General features: G+C 37.5%; 1 protein-coding gene across 2 annotated transcripts in view; it reads left to right on the top strand.

The window, feature by feature from the left end:
* The window catches only part of LOC115433261 (phosphatidylinositol-binding clathrin assembly protein-like), a 39363-nt gene that overhangs the window by 10682 nt on the left and 2768 nt on the right, over window positions 1-25913 (top strand). The window contains exons 2-18 of one of the 2 annotated variants that reach the window (XM_030154572.1): window positions 3756-3898; window positions 8172-8247; window positions 8624-8726; window positions 10373-10466; window positions 10582-10693; window positions 12792-12898; window positions 14186-14227; window positions 16080-16165; window positions 17907-18009; window positions 18631-18764; window positions 21593-21690; window positions 21915-22028; window positions 22169-22199; window positions 23137-23278; window positions 23968-23991; window positions 24872-24928; window positions 25205-25324. In XM_030154572.1, coding sequence (XP_030010432.1) covers window positions 3756-3898; window positions 8172-8247; window positions 8624-8726; window positions 10373-10466; window positions 10582-10693; window positions 12792-12898; window positions 14186-14227; window positions 16080-16165; window positions 17907-18009; window positions 18631-18764; window positions 21593-21690; window positions 21915-22028; window positions 22169-22199; window positions 23137-23278; window positions 23968-23991; window positions 24872-24928; window positions 25205-25324 — 1586 coding nt within the window. The remainder of the gene's footprint in view (window positions 1-3755; window positions 3899-8171; window positions 8248-8623; window positions 8727-10372; window positions 10467-10581; window positions 10694-12791; window positions 12899-14185; window positions 14228-16079; window positions 16166-17906; window positions 18010-18630; window positions 18765-21592; window positions 21691-21914; window positions 22029-22168; window positions 22200-23136; window positions 23279-23967; window positions 23992-24871; window positions 24929-25204; window positions 25325-25913) is intronic. The other variant, XM_030154573.1, reaches the window with a different exon arrangement.

The following is a 25913-nucleotide window of genomic DNA, read 5'->3' as shown; positions in this document are numbered from 1 at the left end:
AACTAGTTCAAGCCTTCAGTAAACATATTGCATGTATGTAGTTAACTGAGAATCTTCTTGCTGCTTTAAGAGTCTTATTGAGAAACTTTAAACCTGGAAAACGTACTTCTATTCATTACCTCTACCAAGGAACAGCAGAGGTTATGTTTTCATCGGGGTTTTCCCAGATAGCAAATATTTTGGCAGTGTTATGGCATACATTTTGCATTTTTGGCTTTCTTTTGGCATTCTGAAAACCTTTAGGCTTAACTGTGGTATGATTAAAGTTATCCATAACAGATATGGAGGAAGTCTGGTTAACCACAAGACTGGGCATAGAGCGGCATGTTTACGGCAAGACAGAAGATTGACTAAAGAGCGGTAAAACCTTATTCCATATATGGATGTTTTTTGGTTGTGTTTTGGCATATTTCTGTAAAGCCAAAACACTGCACAAAGAGGAGGAATTTCTACCCAGAAGAAAACCCCACTTCATTTTAAAAGCAGAATCAACACAAATTTTGGGTGAATTTCGGCCTCCTTTTGGCCTCTCTTTAGATCACTTTTGGCTACTTTTTGGCTGGATTATGGGGATTTGGGGCTTTTCTGGGACAATTATGGCTATATTTTGGAAGTCCGCAATTAGTTTTGGGTGAATTTTGGCTTCCTTCTGGTTTGATTTTGGCTTGCCTATTTTGGGCCATTTAGGGCCCATACATCCACCCAGAACTTTGCCAAAATGGCATGCCAATTTTGGGCCAGATTTAAGCCATAATGATTTTGCTTTCTGGGTTTGTCTGTTTGTCTGTCTGTGTGTTAGCAAGATAATTCAAAAAGTTATGGATGGATTTTGATGAAATTTTCAGGAAATGTTGATCCTGGCACAAGGAAGAAATGATTACATTTTGGTGGTGATTGGGGTGGGGGTGGGGGGGTGGACTGATCTGCCTTGGTGGAGGTCCACACTCTCCAAGTGCTGTTCTAGTTTTGTAAATTAAACAGAACAATAAAATCACAAATAACTCCTAGAAAGGCATGAGATCATTATGGAGTTGGTGTTTTTTGGAGTAATGACAGTGCACAAACTGACTCTGATTCAGTTCAAATCCACATAGACAGAATTTGGGGGAAGCTTTTCAATGTACTTCCTCACTGTAATCCACCTGAACATTCCTGAATAATATCAGAATGAATAATGTCACACCAAATACAGAAGATTTATGAATTTGCATTACAATAAAGAAACATGTGTCTGTCATTTAAATCCTGGTTCTTTTCAGAAGGAGTCTGTAATTCTTTGAGATTATATACATGCCAAACATACTTAAAGATCACATACTTACAGTACTTTACATTTTCATCTTGCAGACAAATCTGGAAAGAATTTAGGGCATGACATTCTTGACCTTGGAAAGAGCAGGTGATAAACCCACGAGTGGAGCAGTGGAGCTTTTAAGTGTATAGTTTAGTTGTTTAGTTTTGTCAACTTGACTATTATATCTGACATGAAGTTGTATGTCTTTTAGCAGTCTAGTGTCCACAATTTTGGACAAATAATCTTGTATTTTTTGCGCTTTTCCAATGGTATGAAACCATTTAATTACCCGCTTCCTAAGTAGGTGTGAGTTAAAAGGGTTTAGAACATTGTGTGGATGGAAAAATGAAGATTACTGACAGCCACACAAAGTAATAATACAATAATGTCACATTTTTTACTGGTAATTGATATTATTGTATTGTAGTTATCATTTGTTTTATTTTGCTGCTTGTTTTTGCTTTGTTTCTTGTGGATAAGACTTGTGTTGCCAGGTTATGTTCCTGATACAAAGGGAAATCTCATAAAAAGTAAAATTTTTTCATGATCTGAGTCTGAAAAATGTCATTTTAATGTCAGATGCTTCCTGTATTTACTTTGGTGACTTTGGGATGAAAGAATCAGCTGATATCTGTAAATCACTTCATGTTCAGTAGAATGGGACAAGAACTGAGCTAAAGGGGCGGGACCGTGGAGACACCATGTGACCCTAAAACAGGAAGTCACTCTCCACTGGACTGTTTTCCTTTTAACTGCTTTTGGGAGAATTGTGGTGGATCTAGGTTAAAGGTCAAGGCTGTCAAATATTATCAAAGTTTCCAAAGGTCCCATTTGTTAACATTTTGCAAAATATAAAATCTTGTTTTTTGAATCAAGAAATCAAACAAAAACCATGAGCATGTACCTTTGTTGGCATATTTCAGGATCAGTAGGTGTCAATACGTGCCTGAGTTGCTTTTATGGAGTTTTATTCCCTCTTTTAAGTGTAAAATATGATTAAAAAAAAAAAAAAGTCATATTGTTGTGGGGACTTCTGCTGCCTTGGCTGAGGTTAGTGATCTCTCATTACTTTCTAATTGTGTTTGTACATCTAGGGCACAGGTGTCAAACATGCGGCCCGGGGGCCAAATCCGGCCCACCAAAGGGTCCAGTCCGGCCCTTGGGATGAATTTGTGAAAGGCAAAAATTACACTGAAGATATTAACAATCCTTTTAGTTCAGGTTCCACATTCAGGCAAATTCAATCTCAGGTGGGCAGGACCAGTAAAATACTACCATAATAACACAGAAATAATGACAACGCCAAATTTTTCTCTTTGTAAATGTAAATATTTTCATGTGTTTAGCATAATATTGTTAAAATTACACTTATTTATTCAGTTTGTTCATGTTATTCACATCTTTTGAAAGGATTGTTTGTAGATATAAACCTTTTCATAACGTAAATTTACTTTTTTCGCTCTAAAACATTGAGAAAAGTTCGGAGTTGACATTATTTATATATTATTATGTTATTATTTTACTGGTTCGGCCCACTGCAGATCAAATTTAGCTGAATGTGGCCCCTGAACTAAAATGAGTTTGACATCCCTGATCTAGGGTTTATTCATCCATTTTCTTTGTTAATTGTAATAGGAAAACTTAATCTTCATTGATTCAAAATTTTCTCCTGTTCTTCAGTTATTCTGGCTCAGGTTTTCCAGTCTGTGACATATTTATCAAACTTAGGAACCAGTCATCTAGCAGAATTGCATGACTTTCATTGTAAAAAGTGCTCTTTATTTGCTTTGAACATGTATTTACACTCTAGACGTGAGTTTGAGAGGATAAACACAGGGTCAGCCCAGGTTTTAGTCTATCTCTACACACACAGATGCCCTGGATTCCTAATCACTCCATAGATTTGACAGATTTACCTCTTAAATAACACATCTCTTGAGTTGATTGTCTTGCAACAGGACTGACCTTGTAACACACCCTTCCATCACCACAGCTGATACTGTATTGACATTTTGGTCATGAAGGTACTGTAAGTAGCAATGTCAAATTACAGAAGCGAAATGGATTTTAGAATACAGTACCCTTCATTCTGATTTATCTATCTATACAGTCTCTATCATCATGTAATCATTTTCTATTGATTTGTGTGCTGATATTGAGTCAGTCAGAATTAATGTACCAGTCGATATCAAAGCATTCATTGTGGCTGTTCTCTCATTCAATCGATTATTAATAACTGAGTCTGGGAGCACTCTGGCGGTATAAATTATGATTTTGACACGTAAGCGTTGCTGTTGTTTACTGATCAAACCTGCAGCCCATAACAATAAAATGTCTCAACGTCTTGGCTACAAACTTGTCTGTACAATCTTATGCTACGACTATGTTGAGAATTCATTTTGATCATATGATTTTCCTGCTTCTACTGATTCTTTGGTGTTTTTTTTTCTGTTTTCTGCAGACCTGATCCACTGCACCAATGAGCTGAACGTCAGCATCCCCCATCTGGCAGACACACTCCTGGAGCGAACGGCTACCAACAGCTGGATTGTGGTTTTCAAAGCCCTCATCACCACACACCACCTCATGATGTACGGCAACGAGGTGAGCTGACCAGGACGGGATGCTTTAAATTATCATTACAGAGAAAGTATTATGCTGTGCACTTTATTTTTGCCCTAAAATCATCAAATTTGCCTCAATTACCCACACTGAGATGTTGTCATTACACTGACATCATAAAACTAAAGGTGGTAGTGAAAGTGTATGTTTGCCATTCGGCTGGCTCATACAATCCAGAGTCTGACATTTCCCTCTCCAGCTCTTGAAAAAAATGTGTTTGAAGCCATATCGTCCATGTGTTCGACAGCGTCTGATGAAGTACACCGCTGACATTTCAATGGCCCGTGTGACGAATCACCTCAGTCCTCTGCTCACATTAGGAGAACCACAACAAAACATCAAACATGGCAAACGATGAGCACGGCAGGACAGAAAGGAGCGACATGGCAGCGATTATCACAGACGTGTTGGCCCTCTCAAAGTGTACAATTAACAAAGCTTTCAGGGTCACACATAACGAGAGTTATCTAAACTGGCGGTTTGCCTCAATGAGATCTATTTGTTGTTAATTCCTCAATAGTATTATCTGAGAAAAACCATGTTTCACATTAAAGTAGGGCTGAACAATAGGGCTAAAAAGTGACAGACACACTATATTGCCAAAAGCATTCGCTCACCTGCCTTGACTCGCATATGAATTTAAGTGACATCCCAGTCTTAATCCATAGGCTTTAATATGACGTCGGCCCACCCTTTGCAGCTATAACAGCTTCAACTCTTCTGGGAAGGCTTTCCACAAGGTTTAGGAGTGTGTTTGCGGGAACTTTGACCATTCCTCCAGAAGCGCATTTCTAATTTCTAATTCATCCCAGAGGTGTTCTATCAGGTTGAGGTCCTGACTCTGTCCAGGCCAGTCAAGTTCATCCACACCAAACTCTCATCCATGTCTGTATGGACCTTTCTGTGCACTGGTCCACAGTCATGTTGGAACAGGAAGGGGCCATCCCCAAACTGTTCCCACAAAGTTGGGAGCATGGAATTGTCCAAAATCTCTTGCTTCAACATACCAAGAGATTTTAAACAATTCCAATTTCGATTCCATTAAAACCCTATGGATTAAGAATGGGATGTCTCTTGTACTCTGCATTTATTGATTGATTGATTGATTGTTGATGTGGTATGACTGTTTTTGTGGAACGGTGACAGTATTTTGTATTTTGAATTTCCCCTTGGGGATTAATAAAGTCAATCAATCAATCAATCAATCAATCAGTCTATCTATCTATCTATCTATCTATCTATCTATCTATCTATCTATCTATCTATCTATCTATCTATCTATCTATCTATCTGTCTGTCTGTCTGTCTGTCTGTCTGTCTGTCAAGTTCATATGCAAGTCAAGGCAGGTGAGCAAATACTTTTGGCAATATAGTGTATATTTAGTCTACATTAATTAAAAACAAAAAAAAAATCAATATACATCTTATATGATGAATACCAACAAACTACAACAATAGCAAAAAAGCAGCATTTTAAAAAGTGTCAATGTGCATTATTTGTGCAAAATATGTACGTACGGAACTGCGCAAATGTCTTAGGCAGCCTTTAGCTTTGTTGTTTTTGCACTGTTGTAATCGGTGTGTGTCTTTATTTCTAACAAGGAATATGCAGGAAATATGAACAGAATTGAAAAACATACAAAAAACATCAGAACTAAACAGCTTCCGCAGGTAAAATCAGTATTCAGTGTGACTTCCATTTGGATTCAGTAAATTTTCAACTCTCTTGGGTCGACTGTCTGGATATTTTCTTAAATAATCCTGTGTTACATTACACACCTTCAGAATGTCCCAGAGGCATTCATGGTCTTTTATCCTTTTCTCTGTCCAAATGATGCCAAATCACTTCTACAATATTCTTTTATTTTCTAAAATGCATGACCACGCTTTATAATATTTGTCAGTCTTTGTATTAATATCTGTACAACTGGAATATACAGCAAATATGTAAACAGTGTTAAAAATAAAAATTAATTTCAGAAAAAATACTCTGAAGGTGTGCAATATAATACAAGATTATACTGTGTAAGAAAATGTCCAGACAGTCGACCCAAAAGAGTTGAGGAAATTACATGAATCCAAATGGAGCTCACACTAAATACTGATTTTACCTACAGAGGCTGTTGGCGCTGTGTGTGTTTCAATACTATGTACATATTTCCTGCATATTCCTTGTAAGAAATAAGAACACACACCCATTACAACCCTGCAAAAACAAGAAAGCTAAAGGCTACCTAAGAATTGTGCACAGTACTGTATGTGTTTTAACCTCCTGAGACCCAGCAATGCATTTTTGTCCCTGTAGTGGACACGAGTCTCACAGCTTTATTTAAAAAAAAAAAAAAAAAAAAAAAAAAAAAACTGTCCACTGCAAAGGACGTTTCATGAAATAAACACAAAAAAATGTATCTGAAAAACTGTGGCATCATACAGTTTCCAATCAAGGCAATTTTGTAATGTAAAAAACCCAAAACTTTTACTTACTGGGTCTTAGGAGGTTAAAGCAACATTAGCAAGCTTGATATCCTGTGGATATAATAAGTGGAGTTTTTATTTGGAGCAAGAAAGGTCCCCAGAGGAAGAACAATATCTCCATTTTACACTTAAGCCATTTTTCACATTGTTCAAAATAAAAACTTGAGACGACGGCCCACAGTTACAGTGTTTTTGAGCTGTTTAAACCTGAAAAAAAAACAAAACAGCCTAACATGTTCAGAGGAAAAATTATTTGTCAGAATTTGTTTTTTCATGAGTGCTTTATTGACTATGACTGCAAAATGCACACTGAACAGTAACATGCATGTGCAGTCACAGGACAAAACACTTTATTAACATGTATGTACACCTTGCATGATGAGCTGTAATGTGGAAATAAGATAAGATAAGATAAGATAAGATAAGATAAGGTAAGGTAAGGTAAGGTAAGGTAAGGTAAGATAAGATAAGATAAGATAAGATAAGATAAGATAAGATAAGATAAAATATGATATGATAAGATAAGATAAGATAAGATAATGCCTTTATTGTCCTACAATGAGGAAATCTACATTTTGCAACAGCAGGACAGTACAGAGCAGAATAAAGAGCACATACAACTAGGGATGTAACGATTACCGGTATAATGATAAGCCGCGGTAAAATTGCCAACGGTTAGTATTACCGTTTAAATTCTAATTATCATGATAACCGTGTTTGATTACTGCACTTTTCCGGAGAAAACACCTATGTAAAGATATGCTTTATGTCAAATATTTGAGTATAGTTTTAATTTATTACAATTTTAATTGTATATACCTAATATTTGGAACCAATATTAACTTTTAAAGTCTTTGAAAAGGTTCATTAAGCATCTTTGTGTTATTTATGCAATAAATTATTTACATTTTTCAAATCGGATTTTATATTTTTTTTGCGTTTTCTGGCCTTCTGTGTTGATATAGTAGGTTAAAGTGAAAAAAATAATAGGCAGATGATATAAATGAAGTTGTGCTGAAAACAAACAAACAAACAAACAAACATGGGTATAGTAAACATTTGTTTATATAGTAAATAAAGGCAAAATCAAAAGTACTGAAAAACGGACAAAATAGGCTCAGACCACTAAGGGTTAATACTTGAATGTTTCTGCCAACAGAAAGTGCATTGTGCCAATTATTTTATTTGGTTATTTTTTGTTGTTTGTTTTGTTTTTTTCAAAATACAACTTGGTTAAATTATTTCAGTGTGTGTATATGTACTTTTTGAACATTTTGAGCACAATTTCAACAATACCATGATAATAATGATAACCGTGATAATTTTGGTCACAATAACCGCGATATGAAATTGTCATATCGTTACATCCCTACATACAACAAACAATAGATAAAATAAGAGAGAAAAAAATGTAAACAATGAATTTAAAATATAAAATCTAGGATTGAAAATATCAGTCAGTTATATACAGTGCATCATGCATGGGAAGAATGGATATGAATGTGTAATAACCAGAGGATAGTACAGGAAAGGGCCGGTACTGGTACGTATGTTCATTTATGTTCATTTATGTCTGTATGTGGGTTTATTCATGTTTCCAGTGCAGCTCAGACTCAGCTAAAACTTACAAAGCTGCAGCTCCTGACTTCCACACTACAACTGAACTGTTCACACACCCCCACGCAAACACACACCATCTACCTGTGCAGACATGACTTGATATTGTCAGGCAACGACATCAAATAATCACTAACTCTGTTCTCTCCTCTTTTTCCGTCAGAGATTGATGCAGTACCTAGCCTCCAGAAACACGCTCTTCAACCTCAACAACTTTCTAGATAAGGCTGCACTACAAGGTGATTTAATGCCATTTGGCTGTTTGTAAACTCAGCAGTACTGTACGTCTTGCACACTGACTTTATGTCGGACTCTACTTGGCTCTGTTACACTATCAATAAGCCTATTTCAGAGGTTTAAAGGAACGCCACAGTCTCGAGAGTAAAGCTAAAGACAAATTCACTGTGTGTTTTTGTTCAAGATAATGCTAAATGTTTCTGAAAGTTGAAATAATATATAAATGAATTCCATATTGAGCTGGAGCAGACAGCATGCAACACATCAGGAAAAGTGGATTTATGTATTTCATGTGAAAAGGATTACAGCTTATTAACTGGATTTGAAAACAGGTTAATATAATCACTCTAACTACAGTGTCCCCTGTCTGCTTTACAGGATATAACATGTCAACCTTCATCAGACGCTACAGCCGCTACCTGAATGAAAAAGCCATGTCATACAGATTAGCAGCCGTGGACTTCACCAAGATGAAGAGAGGGTAACATACACTCACAGAAAATAGAGAAAATACACACCCACACACACATTTTCTGTTTGTTACATACATACGGCACAGATTATTGCCTACTTGGATCATGAGTCAGGTCATTGACTTGTAAATTTACTTGTACAAAACCCAGGGTTGAAATGGACCTAAGTGCTTTACTGAACCCTTAACCACTACAACTATTTTTATGTGCCTTCCAAATGACTTTCTCTTCAGCTACATTTAAACTTTCTTAAGTGACTTATCATTTATTATAATATTATCCTCTGCATTGTGCGTTTTTCCTGTTTTTAATTTACTGATCATGTAGATGTTCATAGAAGCGCAGAGTAAATTCAAAGGTTATTACATCAAATCAGACAAAACTAAGGAAAAAGTGATTTTTTCAGCAAAATATATCAATAGCTGAACATATGAACAAGTGTCCACAGCCACTGACTTTTACCAAACTACATTGGATTTACTGGTGACTCAAAGATGCAGAGGATGAAGGTGTTTCCATGTTGAGTATGGAGGCCTTGAACATCCAAAAAACACATATCTGATCCCAGTGAAAAGCTGAGAAACTGTATTTTACCTCAGTTATTTACATATAATATTAGGATTAGTGGTTCAAAAGTTATTAAACACTTTAGATTAGTAGATGCTTGTGGTCGGTGGTTCCTATGTAGGTCTTTTAGGGTTAAGGTCAAATTTTTTTTTAACACATTTTCACTAAAGAATTGTCATACAACTTTTTACTTGCACTGTGATTATATTTCAGAGGGAAATATTAATTTGTGCTCTATACTCTTTCATTTAATACTTACATAAAAATTAAGATAAGTTTTTAGTGATAAAAACCAGTACAAAGAGCTATTTTAAGTCAATTTTGTTGATAAAACAGTCCTGTATTTCTTAAGGTACAACAAGACAATACAGGAAAAATGTGCAAAGTATTAAAAAAAAAAACGCATGAAAAAATTGGAATTAAACAGCTTCTACACACTGTTCCATTCATAAAATCTCACTGAAACAATGAGAATTATATGACGTGTGTTGAATTAAACCTGGAGTAAATCTGATATTGTCTGAACAAGAGTTAAGTGCAGAAGGATGAGACGTTAAATATGTGACACTTTGGTTTCTCAGAATTTTTGATTTTAATGCTGTTTATACAGTATATTTCCTATATGTTCTGGTTTTATCTTGATACAGAAACAGGAAAGTATATATATACAGCTGTTGTAACCTTATTTTTGCACTTTACTGCATTAAAGTCATTTTAGAAGAATAACAGAATGCAGAACATTTTGTAACATAGTATCAGTACACAAGGGTAATTCTACTTTATCTAAGTAAAAGTCCAACTCTGCCACATTTACAGACAATAATTCACTTTTGTTAATCCCACATATACAGAGAAACTGCAAAGACAAAAGAGGTAACAAACTAAATAGAGGAGAAACCACATAGATGTGAAATAGATATTTACAGATTTATAAAAAAAAGTGTTATAATTCATTTAAACAAACTGCCAATATCATGTGAATAGGGTGTATTATTCAATACAATTTTCTTTCACATTTTCTTTTGTGCTTTATTTAATTTCTCCATATTCAGTTGGTTTCTAAGCCTTTTGTATGTTTCCTTATCAGGGCTGATGGCGTAATGCGCACTATGAACACAGAGAAGCTGATTAAGACTCTGCCCATCATTCAGACCCAGCTGGATGCACTGCTGGATTTCCAGGTAAACATCTGCTTAATAAACACAGTGGATTACGTGTCTGAAAGTCCGGGCCAACTGACACCACATCTCAGCACAAGCTCACACAGCCTCTTTTCTGCTTTTGTTTTCCCTCCAGCCGAATTCCAACGAGCTGACCAACGGAGTGATCAACACAGCTTTCATGTTGCTGTTTAAAGACTCCATACGGTTGTTTGCAGCTTACAACGAAGGGGTCATCAACATGCTGGGTAAAACCGCGCAGATCCAGAACTGAGCCCTGTTTAGTCCACACCGTATTAATGCACTAATCTGCCTCTAATGTCTTGGCTTCAGACAAAAGTTGAGATCACAAAGCAGTGACTACACTCCACATCCTTTTTTAAGGGGAAATCAATCCCCTCTTCTACTCTCTCAAATCTAAATTAAAGACTATAAAGACCACCTCCTTTTACACCATTAATTATTAAAACAGAGAACAATTGGCGGCTGTGAACAGAGCATCAGACTCTCTGCTGTGAACTTTAATAAATGATTTACTGTCTAATCGACCTGATCAGGGATGTTTCACTTGCGCTTGCATTAACTAACTCTGCCTTCATGGATTCTGTTTCACACTGACAGTACCGAGACAGTACCTAGCATTTAAACATGATGTGCCAATGTGCAATAGGCTTTATTTACAACCACAGGAAGAGCAAATATGACTATTTCAAAGATTCAAGGTGTGATACTATTTTGGTGTCATCTGGCAAAAATTGCAAAATTACCTGATCTTAGAAGAAACTAGACTTGTACACCTCCTCTTGGTTCTATTTTAAAGTAGTGATATTTTGCTTTTTTAAATGGAATTATGCATTTTAAAACATTTCCCTGTGGTCTGCATTAACTGTAAATGCTATGCTTGGGTTTGAATTCCTCATTAATTCAACTCCACAGGTCCATCTTCAACCCTATTTCTGAGTAATGACACCAGAAAGGTTGTTTTGAGCGCTGTCCTGCTCTGTCCTGTTCAGCCACTTGTGTTTGTTAATACAACCAACAACTAAACATTTTAGGTAATTGGCTCGAAGTTTGGACATATTTTCAGTTTTTACTACAACCACTGCTGCTGACAAACAATTATGTCGTACTCGGAGAAATGTTTGTCAAAAGTCTTGACCTTATATGTGCAAATGTCATGATGTAACTAGTTATGAAACGTAACAAATTAAGCAGGAATTAAAACAGGTTATAGAAATCCACTCGATTTTTGCCAAAATAATATAAAGATACCTTTGCAGCACCTGGAGGGTTCAAATTTTTTGAACTACTAGGGTCCCCAACTACACGACAGAATGTACCAAAGACTAATATTAGTGGGTTTAGCAAAATATGACCCCTTTAAGTCTGATGAGAAAATATACCCTGTGACAAACAATTTTGACCAATCACATGTATTTTTAGATTGGTAGGAGGGGTTAAATATGTGATTGACGGCTACAATCACCAATCCCTTTTGGGATCCTAGATGCTGCTGTCATTCTTCAACATGGCAGCACCCCTAAGAGACAGATGACCAAAAAAAAAAAAAAAATCACCTATACACACATTAAATTATACTGTAAGTAAAACAATTATGAATGCATTTAGATGGAGTTACAGGCACAATATGTAACATTTACATCTGCCCAACGTTTATGTCTTGTTTATGTGCTTGGAGCTGGTCATTTGTTGACATTAGCTTGCTCCATTTTAAGATAACAGTGGCTAATTTTGTACACTTGCCACTGTAGAAGAGCAGAAGACTCTAGAAGGAAGTCTAGAGCAAATGGAAGAATGTTTGCAGACAAAATGACTCAAGTCCTTTACATATAAGAAGTGCACAGGCTGTTTTTATGGATGTACACAACAGAAATAATCATTAGCTCACAAAGAAAGTTGGCTAACATCCACAAATGGCCGGGTCCCAGCACCGGACACACCTGCTGTTTATCTCTTTATTATTAATAATCCAATCTCCACATTTTAAATACTGTGTGACTGAGAAAATACAAAGACATGTAGGTTGAAGAAACAGGTTCTAGTTTTTTTTTCTTAAGTCTTTAAAACAAACAATATACACTAGCCTTTCATACTACATCTAGTGTTTTCAGTAAAATTATCAGACCCATATGAACATTTAATTCTGTCCAAATATGTCTCTTGTTCAAAGACAAGCAACCCAAATAAAATCAACCTCATCTTTGGGAACAGATGATCTCTCACCACAGCTGGCAAACACATAAAAATCAATCCAAAGTGTATGACGATGCTCAGTTAGTCTAGATGCACTTGGTGATTTTCTAACTGTGATTTCTCAATATCCAGAGAAATACTTTGACATGAAGAAGAACCAGTGCAAAGAAGCGTTGGAGATCTACAAGACGTTCCTCAACAGGATGACCAAACTATCCGAGTTCCTCAAAGTTGCAGAGGTAACGTCTGTTTGTCCTGCTGGTCTCCCACAGAGGAAAAACAGAACGAAGCACCACTGAAGAGGGCGGGGAATGTCCGTCTGGAGTTAATCTCAATGTTTTCTTCACTAGTTGGGTTTCTCAGAAAAGGTTTTCAACCAATAACCTGCAGGGGAAACAACATGACCAGTTGAGATTTGCTCCAGATCGCTGTATACCTTGCGATCTGATCTACAGTCAGTGTTTTCTGACTTTAAACTGACTGTGGTTCAGCTCTCAGGGGCTTCTCCTCTTGAATACTCAGATATCTTTTTTTTCATTTTCTCCTGTTTCTGTCCTTCTCTTGCCCTGACCTGGGGAGGGGGTTACTCCAAGACAGAGATTAATGGCTGATTCTTAGCCGACCAGAGAGTCACTCTTGTAGAGCTTCCAGTTGAGGGACCCTTCGCGTGCTGCCTGTTCACATGCCTGCACTGCATGCCCAAGCAAGCTCTTTTTCTATCACTATCTCTGTCTCCTCTTCCTCCTTTTTTTTCCCCTCCTTTCTCTTAAAAATTAACAGCTGTAGACCTCGCCAGGCTTCACAGTGAATATAAACAGTTTTATCCTCTGTAGATAGCTTTACCCGTGCACCATCTTCAAAGGCTTTCTCACTGCTTGGTTTGGTTCCCATTTGGAAGAAGGTTTGGGGTGCAGCCGCTCGATCCAAAGACAGAAAAAAAACACAAACAAAAAAGACTAACGTTGACTTTAAGGACCCATTCATTTTTCCTGTCTAACAAAATATGTGTTTGTCTGTTTGTGTGTCATCTGTGCCCCTCCCTCCTCTTTCTGTTCAAAGTCAACATTAGTTGAGTGTCTTCCTTTTGGATGTTTCTTACCTCGCAGTCATGTGACCTGTTGTCTGCCCTCTCTGGCCTGCCTGTTCGATCAGTTGGTGTGCTCTGCATTCATTTCAAACAAGATCTCACTGTATGTGTGTGTACTTTTACGTGTGTGTGGTACATATACTGTAAATATAGGTGTTTGTATGCGTGTGCATGCGCCCTCCTCCCCTACTCCTCTGTTCGTCCTTTATTTGTTTTCCTTTCCAGCCACTGCATGAAGTAATGAATGCTTGAGTTTGATTCTTCTTTCTCCCTCCTCCTCTTCCTCCTCTTCTTCCTTCACACGCCTCTTCCCTTTTTTACTCTGTGGTCTTTTTGGGTTCTTTTGTTTACTCCTTGTTTTATTATTACATTTGGTTTATTTTTATTTTGCCTCCCTCCTCCCTCCCCTACCCCCCCTCCCTCCTTTTTTGTGACACAGCGAGTTGGGATAGATCAGGGCGACAGCCCCGATCTCACACAGGTCAGTCTACATCTCATCTCAATCAGTCAGTCAACCAGTATTTAAATCCGTCAAGTCAATCCCATAATGCTTCATTCTAGATGCTCCCGTTCCCTACTCACCCTACAGACCTGCCCACACTGCAGCTGCCCCGTCCTCCTCCTCTCTTCTTCACTCTCCTTAACTCCTCCACTTTTTCCTCCTTTTTCTGTCTGAGTGTAGAATAGAGAGGGACAAAGAAATGCAGCATTTAGCCTTTAGGCACTGTTTGTTGCACAATTTTTAAGCATTAACACAGGGATGTAACATTTTTCTTATCTGACTCATTGCAGAACAAATTTAACTCTGAGGTAAGACTTTATAAAAGAAGCATTTACGCAGCTAGATTACAAAAGTTTTCCCTCATATTTCTATTTTAGATGTTCATGACCGGGGCTTAGTATCTGTCTGCATTTTTCCTAGCAGTTGTCCTGGCATTTTCACAGCGTAAATATCAAGGCTTGTCTCTTGATTTAAAGGCTTATCATACAAAATAAGTCAGCACAGCTTTATGAAATAGCTTTTCACCCATATAAGCAGTGTTCAAATCACTTCCTTGAAAAGATTATGTCCCTTTGCATTAGCTGTGGGGAGAGCAGCGAATGGTTTTTTATTAAATAGGTTTCTGCAAATATGACTTGGATAGGTGTACATAATGCCATCAGAAGTACTGCATATCATGCTAAAAGCCTGATACATACTTTATCCTTTTCACTGGTGTGTAATTGGACGATTACAATGCAACGAGTCAAATGGAAAAGGGCTGAGTTTTTCAATGAGCGTCATGTTTGCAGTGCTTATGAAGACCTTATATGCCCCTGTTCAACCACATAGTGACCCATGCCTATACTGAGCTCTAGATATGTGTCTGTTTTATTTTTAAACTTTTAGTATATTCTAGATTTCTCTGAAGAAGGATATCCAGAATTCGCATTTTACTCTCTTTCCCCCGTTAATAAGTATATGAGAAATCTTTTCTTTGCTTGTTGTGGTTGCACTGTGTTCTCTGAAGTTGAAATGTAAAGCTCTGGGTGAAAACCGTGGTGTCACATGTAGTCACGATGAACCCATCCATCCCTTTTTGTTTTCCAGTAAAGAGTGCTGGCCAGCTGCTCAATGTGTATACCTGGTTTTTCACCAGATGTTTACATTTCTCTGAGTTAACTTCCTTGGCTTCCAGTGGGTGGGAATTGTCTGAACTTAACTGCCTTGGCTAGTTGCTGCTTAATCTCAAACAAGTAAAAAAAAAAAAAAATCACATGATGCAAAAAAGTCTTCAATGGAATCCATGGGTTAACTCTTCTTTTTGGATTGTGATTTGTTATTGTTCTTTGTGGATATGCGTATACGTAAGTGTGTGTATGTATGAGAGTGTTTGTGCACTGCTGGCCTCTGCATGGGCTCATTAGTTTGGAGATGTGTTTGTTGTGTTTCTTTCTACTCCGGAGCCCTGCAGGAACGAAACTCTGCTACGCTCTGTGCTGACCTGTCAGACTTGCTTGCATGATCCAGGGCTGATCTGTGCATGCTGGTCAACCAAACCTGATGAAACCAAATGCAAAAACAACAAGACAAATCAATCAAAAAGCTGTCTTAGAGTAGATAAGTGGACATGAATCTGAGGGTGATGTCTTAATTTTGCTGCTGCTTTGTGTGTGTGTGTGTGTGTGTGTGTGTGTGTGTGTATGTATGTATGTGTGTGTGAGATATGAGAGAGAGTGTGATAAAATGTGGAAAGGAAAGTGAGAGAAAGCAGTGTGTCCTACTTTGCGCAGCAGGCCCTGGTTCTAATCTTATGCCCCCACCTTCCCATCCCCTCAACCCCCCGTTTCAGGCTCCCAGTTCTCTGTTGGAGGCTCTGGAGCAGCATCTGGCCTCTCTGGAGGGCAGGAAACTCAAGGAACTCTCCACCGCCAGCAGGTACGTTCATCACAAAATGCTGTAATTATAAATAATAATGATAATAATACAAGTACAATGGACAAGAGTTTTGGGAGCCATTAAGTTTTCTTCCATTCATATTGGCCTTTGGAAAATTCTCTTTCAATGTAAATGATGGGAGATAAAATCTAATGCACTCATTCTGCACAAAAAATGGTTTCAAACATTTATGTGAGGTTGTGGTGGCTCAGTAACTGAGGAGTGAGGCCACGACTACATCACTTCTACTGATTCTAGACCAGTGATGATACTTCCTTTATTATTTATTTGCTACCACTGCAGCTAAAGGCAAATAATTCTCTCTTCACCCTTCATTTATTGTGGAAAAATATTGAGGTGGAAGCTTCATCTGCATTACAAGAAATAAAAGATTCAACTGAGTAAAACAATGCAAGAAAAGCATTGCTAAAGCAATATGTAACATTTCTACCATAATATACCTAAAAACAGCAAGGTCTACATTATATCATTCATGAATGATATTCACAGTTTGAACAAAATATACAAATGTGCAGATATTTAATGATGCTCCTACTTGCATCCAGATAGTTTCTATCAACTTTCAGGTGAAAAACTTTGCAATTCCTCCTGTAAAACATCCCAAAGGTGTTCTTGGCGAGTTGGATGTTTCTGTCTGACCTTCAGTCCAGTTCATCCCAGACAAGTTCAACAGGTTTATAGGTTAGGCCATTCAATGATAGATAACCCTCCAGTTGACTGTTTGCTCCCTAAATCACCCTTACAGAGTGTGGACATTTGGGTTATTGTCTAATTTAAGGTGACGCTGGTGTTGAAGTATGAAATAGTAGCTATGACTTATATACTGACCTGTATCAATGCATAACCATCAGACTGTTTTTCATTGTTTTTTGTGCTTCAGTGCAGTCTGTCATGGTCTACAGGATATTTAACCTACATGTATTTAACAAGTTAGCATCTTCTGAAACCTGTTGTACGCAGAAGTGACAGTGAAGTGAAGTTAATCAAATGTTATTGTTTAAGGTGACAGTCGAACTTGAAATTTTTTGTACCAATATCTATGCATTTATACAGTTGTTTGATCTAAATACATCTTACCATTAAATGACTTTGTTTGTTGCATATAATCCATAGGAACATGCATGATCCTTATAAACACTTGAGAGGCACTGTAATAAAATGACCCATTTCATTTGGTGTTATAGCCCTTTAGAAACACTAATGTTAACATTATTTGTGGTTATTTCAATACAGTGAAATGCATAACATGAATATTTTTCACTGAATGCAATGGTAACAAACCATTATTAAATGACCTAATCTGTAAGTATGAGTTCTGTCATGTGAGTTATATTATCATCAGCACTGATGGTGAAAACTACTCCCACTGACCCATGCCATGTCCAGTCTGTGTGACTGACAGACCACTACTATCTGTTCACTTGAGACAATTAAAATGGGCAACTGGGGACAGCTCCAACAGTAACAGTAAAAGTAAAATATGATGAAGTAAAAAATAATGCAGTCTTAAGCTATTTCTATGTTCTGGACCAAGCTGTAAAGTTTTATTGGAAACCTTAAACTTTTCAAAATGAGGCCAAAGTTGCAAAGTACTGTGAAGAGAGCAAAAGCAAATAATAAAAAGAACTGAAAATTCTGCAGGCTGTGCAAAAATGACATGTGTGTGTGTGTGTGTGTGTGTGTGTGTGTGTGTGTGTGTATGTGTGTGTTTCACCTTAAGATCCAGCACCCTGTCCAGTGCAGTGTCCTCTCTCTCCAGCACTGGGATCTCACTCAGCCGGATGGATGACAAGGCAGAGGACAATAGACTGCAGCAACACAAGGTGACACATCAGCAACACATGCCATACATGTTTAAAAAAATTAATACTTATATGAATAATGCATATAATGTATTAATATATGTAATTTATCCTTGTTAATGACAACAGACATAGGCTCCTCACCAAGCATGACGATCCTGCAAAGAGCAAGTAAAACACAGTCAGGTGGAACTAAATCAAACCAACATTTCACAAAGGTCTATCTTGTGCACCAAATGAACAGTTTCTACTTTATGTAGGATTACAAGCACAATAAAATAGCTTCAGCTTGCGTGAGCGGTATACAAACAAGGCTGCACCTCGAGTGTTTTTGTCCTGCACTGTTGTTAAAGTTGAATGGACTAGTGCATTAATCCTGCAATACAGTGGAAATCAAACTGTCTGTCTCTGGCTGCTGGCCCACAGCCTGCAGAGAATTGTAATGAATTTACACTTCAGCCAGTACTGGATTTTTATTCAAACAAAGAAGCATCCAGGGTATTGTAAAGAAAAAGAAAGAAAGGATCTAAGATTTTACACGCTGAAGTAACATGATTTATTTTCAAGAGAATGTAGTACCTGAATTCAAGTTTTACAAACCATGGAGAAGTAACATAATAGTAAGAATTGTTGTGTTTGCAGGAGGACGGTCCTAAGGTGATAGACATTCAGACGCCCAATGTGTCACCCAGCACCCAGTCAGTGGGCAGTGCCAACAGCAGTGGAGGAGCCACGGACCTCTTCTCTAACTCACCCATCGTACCCGTCAACAACCAGTGAGTCTCTGCATCATTCCTTAACCAAACCAGCATAAATAGTACGAGGCACAACAACATCTCAACACACTTGAGTATCACGATATCAGTGTTACACTGAATCTCAAGCCACTTTTACACAGAGATCACAGAAAAAAGGTGAGATGGTGATCCCACCTTTTTTCCACCACTGACTGATTTCCACAGCCAAGACAAAGGAGTAATGAGGTGAGACAGGCTGGGCGTTTACACAGCGGACCTGCGTTCTGGAATCAAAGGGGTTGTGATGCAGCACAGTGTATAGTGTGACGTATCACATCCGTGTTGGAAATACCCCGAGCATAGTGGTGTTGCTAACCTCTCCAGAGTCACCGTTCCACAAATGTTAACATGGATAGAGTCCTCCACCCAAAGTGGCAACAGCTTGCGTATCTTGGCATCTCCCCAGTTCGACATCTTTCTGGTCATGTTAATATGTTTGTTTACTGTACAGGGCCTGCGCTGATTTTTAAATTTCCCCCATTGTGGGGGTCACACACGCAATGCGTCATCAAAATGACACCTTAGTTGCGGAACGAGAGGTGTTCCTTTTACATAACATTCCAGAATCATGAGTCCACCTTTATCACAGCTCTGTTATTACCTCTAGAGGTGTTACAAAGCCGCGATAAAGGTGGGACCAAATGATCCCACCATTTCGTTTACACAGACATTGTTCCGAAATAAAGGCGAAATATTCCTGCATCAGAAGTGCTGCGTAAAAGGGGCTTCAATTAATTACGTTTATTGTTGTAAGATTCATTATTACAAGAGTGTTTTCATATCTAATAATGCATGAGGAAAAGTTATAAGTTGAAGTATAAGATAATATATCCATGTTTGGTGCTATATTAGATCAGCAGGAGTGAACATTTACTCTACTGTCTTTACATGTTTCACTATGCAGCCATGACTGCTGGCAAAATAATTTTTTTGAAATAACACTAACAAAAACAATTACTAATAATACAATGAGCATATTACTTTATAACAATACATTTTGATGAAGCAGTATAAATGCACTGGCTTTGACAGTTAGACAGTAGACACTAAAACCACAACTTTCTCATGGAACATCTTACATATAAACTGAATTTGAAGGAAAATCTCTTTATTAAAACCTGGGGAACATGGCTGACATTAAGGGAAAAATGTGTCATTAAGGGACCTACACACATTCTGACACAAACACAGGCTGTTCTTTTCATTTGTTTGTTTTCAGTTCTTTTGTTTCTTTTCTTGCTCCTCAACCTGAGGAGATTGGATTGTATTATACTGATAAAATTGAGAAATAAATAAAATTGTAAAAAAAAAAACAAAAACCCACAACTTTCTGATAAATTCTGTCCCCTGAAATACCACCTCTAAACCCCAGCCGCCACATAACAGTGTTGAATGATGCAGCGACTGTAGTAAATGAGGGTGTGTCCTTTATATTATGACAGATTTCCAAGTTCTTCTAATGTCATCATGCTTACAGTATCATAATGAACTGTAACCCCTGTATCATGAAACGTAATAATTTGATTGTTTTGCTACTATACAGCTGAGGGAGGCACAATGTGGAGACAATCTGCTTTGTGCATTAACATTAATCATTCATAATATGATATACAGGAGTCAAACAAATATTTTTTCATTCATTTCATCTATTAGTTTATTGTATTGTGGACAATCCCAATTAATTAACTGTATCAGTAACAGTAAAAAAGGGGCAGCTTTAGCCAACATAGCTAGTATCCTGTTGTAGACCCTTGTGTAACTGTGTATATTAGCTGTACAGCGCCTTTTGCTTTTATATCACAAAAGGTAGAAATTCCGAAAAAAAAATGCCTGAATTGAAAGTAACTACGTTCCTTCCACTGAAAACCTGAAAGCCTCCTTTGATGTATTTAGTCGTCCTGGGACATCCCTCAGAAAACAACTGTAGAGTAAAAGATTCTCAATTCACAGAAAGTTCCCAAATCTCAGTGGGACCTCCAATAATGGCATGGAAGTTTTCTAGTACTCAGGACACAATCTGAAGCAAAAACACAAAAGTCACTGAATCGGGGTTAAAGCAAGTATATTTTGACATATGTAAAGATATAGTGAGACAACAGACGGCACTTCCAGAGTCTTGCTCTCTGATGCCTGGCTTGTACAGCAATAACAGGGTTTTTAAACGCTAGGTCATCACCATGAAAGGTCAATTGTCGGTGGCTGGTTTTACATTCCACTTATGCATGCATTTTCCTTTTAAAGTCAGGGTATGTCGATCACAGCAGGTGGTATGTTAAAATGAGAACTTTAACATGTAACATATTACAATTTCTGTTATTAGTTATCTGACAAGATGTGGTTTAGAGCAGCAGAGTTTTGTCTGTGATCAGGAAATACAGCTGTCAGTCACATATTTAATGCCCTACCAAACTGACACCCATTACTCTGTGGCTCAGAGAGATTTCACATTTGACACTAATGGTGTCAGTGGCATAGATGTGAATAGGTCAAAGGTTTGCATGCTGATTGGGAATACTTGGTATGTGTTAGTAAAATTCTATTTAACTAATTTTATTGCATGTGTTTATGATGTATATTCAGTTCACAATCAGAATGAGTAGTCAGCACTAAGAGCACATATACCATAAATTCTGAGGACAAGGCTGTTTTCAGTGATCTACAGGCTTTTGTGTATGTTTGTGTATCCCCTTTCCCCCAGTTTTAACAATAGGTCTTTTACTGGCTCTCACTATAAATAAGAATCTGTTATTGATTTTTCTGGTCACATAAAATAAAATAAAAACCGGTTCTGTTCCTCCTCTCTGCAGTGTGCCAAACCTGACCAGTGAGCTGTTCACCCTGCAGCCTAACTTCACCCCCATCCAGACCACACACACTGTGCCCAACAATAACAATGCCTGGGGAGGTAGGAACACACACACACGCACACACACACGCACACACACACACACACACACACACATATATATACTGTACAAATATGGAACTGCAGACAGAGCCATACAAATGAAAACCAAACACACTGCTTCAAGCTCAATATTCATTGACTGCAGAGGCTCATTTCCTCATGCTCTTGACTTGTCTCCCTTTATTTCCTTTTCATGTAACCATGGTAACCTCGGATGTCAGGTGATCTGTTGAAACCAGCCCCGCCCACTCAAATTCACAGCCCTGGAGCCCCGTTGCACTCTGGGAAAATGCTGCCCAATGATTTGGACTCTTCATTAGCCAACCTTGTTGGCAGTGAGTATATTAGTCTCAGTATAGTCAGCTGTCAGTTTAATTTGTCTGTCGTCCATTATCCTTTTCTGTGCTCATTCTCTTCCCTCTATTTAAAGCTTCTTTTTCCAGCTGATTTTACTGTTTTATTTTCTTTCTTTCAGACCTGCAGTTTGGGGGAACACCAGCCAAAAAGTGAGTGGCTTTGTGTCATATATTACACTTTGAAAAACTAGATACTTTCAAATGCACCTTCTGTCTTAGTAGTTTTACTTCTAGTCAGTATTTCTCTCTTTAGAAACAAAACAACACAATGCACTGTCTCCTATAAATTAGGACTGCATGTTATTGGAAAAACTTGGACTGATAAGCATTTTTTTTTTTTTTGCTATATTGCAAGATCCAAAAATATATGCCTTAATCAGCTCGACGAAAAATGATTTAATGTAGAAATAAATTAGGCAGTTTTGTAGATGATAGTGTCATTATAGAAAAAGTGTTTAGTATAGTTCAGCTTATTTGCACATTACATACAATAAGATGATGAAAATGTAAACACTTTCACATTGTGCAGGAGAGGTTAGAAGCCTAAAACAGCTTTTGCAAATACAGCCCCATAAAAACATTAAATGATTATATAAAAAAAAATTCTCTGAAGCTAATCCAAACACAGGCATCAATATAACATAAGGTAAAAAAAAACAATGGAGCTCACATAGATAGGATTTTATGTTTGAAATAAAACAAAAAACTGTACTTGTTATTCTGAGCCATCCACTCTTGAAGTTTAATGTTCTACATTTGGTTTCAATGCACCACATTAAAAATCTGTCATCATTTTGAGGGAAGTTAGGTCACTTAATACACCGGTGACTCACCATGAAAGCACTACAGACAAATTGCCTCTTTTTGGTCGATATCATCCATTAAGTAGCTGATGTAATTCCACACAAGTGACACTTGTTTGGTTTTTTACAACCACTACTACCTCTCTGATGTTTTTCTCCTGTACTCACTAATTTTCAGGTTTGTGATTGAGCTAATGTGCAATGATGATGCTTAAGCGATGTATTGTGCAGCCCTGGAGTAAAACACTTGTGTTAATGTTATTGTGTGTGTGTGTGAACATCAGGCCAGAGCTCCAGTGGAGTCAGCTGGTAGAGAAGAAGCCGACAGGAGGAAGCGGCTGGCAGTCAAAGACTATGTGCACCAGCACTAACTGGACTCATAGTACACATCCCATGGCACCTGCACCCATGCCCGTCCCACAGATGGTAACTTTTTCACTTAATCTGGTCTTTAGTTGTGTTTTTTATGACAGACCTGTGTATAGACACACACAGAATCACTTTCCATAACAGATAAAAAATCATATCTCACTGTAGTGTTTTTCATATAGGACTATGTAAATGACACAGTTAAAAGTTCCTCTTGACTACACAGTCTGAAAGTGTTGCCTTTGAGTCATTAAATCATTTATTCTAGCAATTTTTTTTGACACAGCACTATAATAGGAATTAATTTGCTGCTATCCATCATTTTGTCATTGAAGTCAGCTTTTCATAATGATATTAATATCCCATTTTGGAAAATCTACCTACTGGCCAAATGTTACTATCTACTATGTGAATTCAGGGCTTTTGAAGGAGCTCCCAAATATGTCTCCGTCCTTTGTGCTTCGCTCTAATTATCTCCACGTCTCTTCCGTTCAATCTGGTTTCATCTTTTAATTTTCGGCTGATTGACCTCTCAACTAAAACTGCTCATTTATTCAGACGATCGCTCTGAAAGCCGTAACACAGCATGAATAAAAGTGTTTAGGACATGACAAATGGGCAAATATCAGCTTAATCTTTTCTGCCTTTTAGGAGAAAAGTCACAAGCTCGGCTTTTATGGTGGTCTGCAAATGAAAAATGGTATTAAAGAACTATCTTTTGTGTCTTTTCTAAAAACCCTCCACAGAACGGGATGATCTATACTGGCTATGTAAGTATCGAGTGTTTCATATCCACTTTATCCTTTGTTTTCTTTTAGATCTATGTTCTTATTCGGCTGTTTGTGTTGTAGTTGTTTTACTTATTATGCTGCTTTTCTGGTTATTTTATTCTATGTGGTTAAAACAGTCACACCGTCAAACTGTTTCCTCAGTTCAAATGATTCTAATATAATACCTATTTTTTGCTTCTGGGGATGTGTAGGAGAGTGCAAACATTTCTATTTGTGCTTTGTTGCAAACTTTGAAAAGTTAGATATGACACTGTAAGTACAAAAATGTTGTTTGTAATTAACCTGAGGTTGAGGTTAGGACTACAGCCCTATTCACATAGGACTAGTACTGCCTAGCGACCTCTAGTGATTTAGAAATGAACATCCATCAGTGTTTCATGCACTGCTGTCACACAGAAGAACCAAAGTCAGTTTTTTACTTACATTTGCTGACATTACTCACCTGTTCAGAGGTCAAGGCTCACTATTAACAGGCTACCACTTGCATAGAACTACTGAGACCGCTGAAAGACTGGAAAATACGCCTTACTGTTTCTGCCCTGGTTGTCTTTCATTGGGTATTTTGCTCTTTCAGTGAATGCATCTTAATACAGTTTTGATCTCAACCAAAAAATAGGCAGAATAAATGAAGAAAAAATTGTGCGAATTAATCAAAATGACAGAGATGTCAATGAATCTTTACTTTACAAATTAGACATGGCAGATATGCACAGGGTGAAGATCACAGACGATCTCTGCATTTACTACAATTTACGAGGAGTAGCACTAGTTTCATGTGATTTATGTATTTTTCATTATTTTGGTTAAACTGACTAGAATCTAGTGTATATTTTTCTTGTGATTCTGCTTTGCTGTACAGGCTCCAGCACCAGTGGCTTTTCCTATGACGACACCCCAAGTGCCTGTGTATGGAATGGTAAATATCAGCCTCTGCTACAGCGACATTACATATCATCATCTAAAACTAACATATATATGTCGCAGATTCTTACGTATGTCCAGTGTCTCCTTCTGTTTATGTTTCTTGGACATGTTTTACAAGCCCTCTAACATTCAGATTTTCCATCGCAGCTGGTTTTTATCTCTTATCTTATCTTTACATGTATGTGATAATGTCCCATCTGGTCATTTTAGTCCCTGAACTCACCTGTCCTGTCCTCTTCCCTGTATTTATTTTGTTTTTACTGAACAGCTCCCTCCTCAGATGGGTCATCAGATGGGAGGTGTTCCCATGATGCCCCCTCAGCCTGTCATGTACAACCAGCCTGTCCTGAGACCCACCAATCCTTTTGGACCCATCCCGGGAACACAGGTAACACACAGTCTATTAATGCAAATATGACATTTTTAAATGAATAGTCCTATAATAACATTTAACAGCAGCATGATTTTTTTTCCTATAGTAAAAGAGATAAATGCACTGCAGCACCATGCAACAGCAAAAGGTTTAGACTTTTTCTTAAGTTTAATTATTAAGCTGTCATGTCCATGTCAACATGGCGTAAAGTGCTTTTCATTTTTCCACACATAAACAGGACGCTCTAGCCTAATAAATGCTTTCAGCAATCTCTCAGGAAATCTCATCTCTCAATAAATATACACTTTAGAGGCAATAAAAAGGATGCAAGGAGAAAAACGAGGAGAACCAAATGAAAGTGAAACTGTCTGTACAACACTGTGATGCTTTTGTGTTTATATTTTGGAACGTGTAGCTTCAAAGGAAATAGTAGCTGTAGACTTAGAGCCAGTTATCTGAGTTCTGTTAAAACCAAGAGGGGGAAAACTGGATAGAGTCATTTTATTTAGAGTTCATGGGGTATTTATAACATTTTAACACATATACTGTATAGACAGTTTTCCAGCCTGTCATACATGAATTATGCAGAAAATGTCTTATTTAT

Source organism: Sphaeramia orbicularis, chromosome 14, assembly GCF_902148855.1.
Source record: "Sphaeramia orbicularis chromosome 14, fSphaOr1.1, whole genome shotgun sequence".
Classification (NCBI taxonomy): Eukaryota; Metazoa; Chordata; class Actinopteri; order Kurtiformes; family Apogonidae; genus Sphaeramia; species Sphaeramia orbicularis.
The sequence above is the reverse complement of the archived record's forward strand: the minus strand, read 5'-3'. Positions and strand labels throughout refer to the sequence as shown.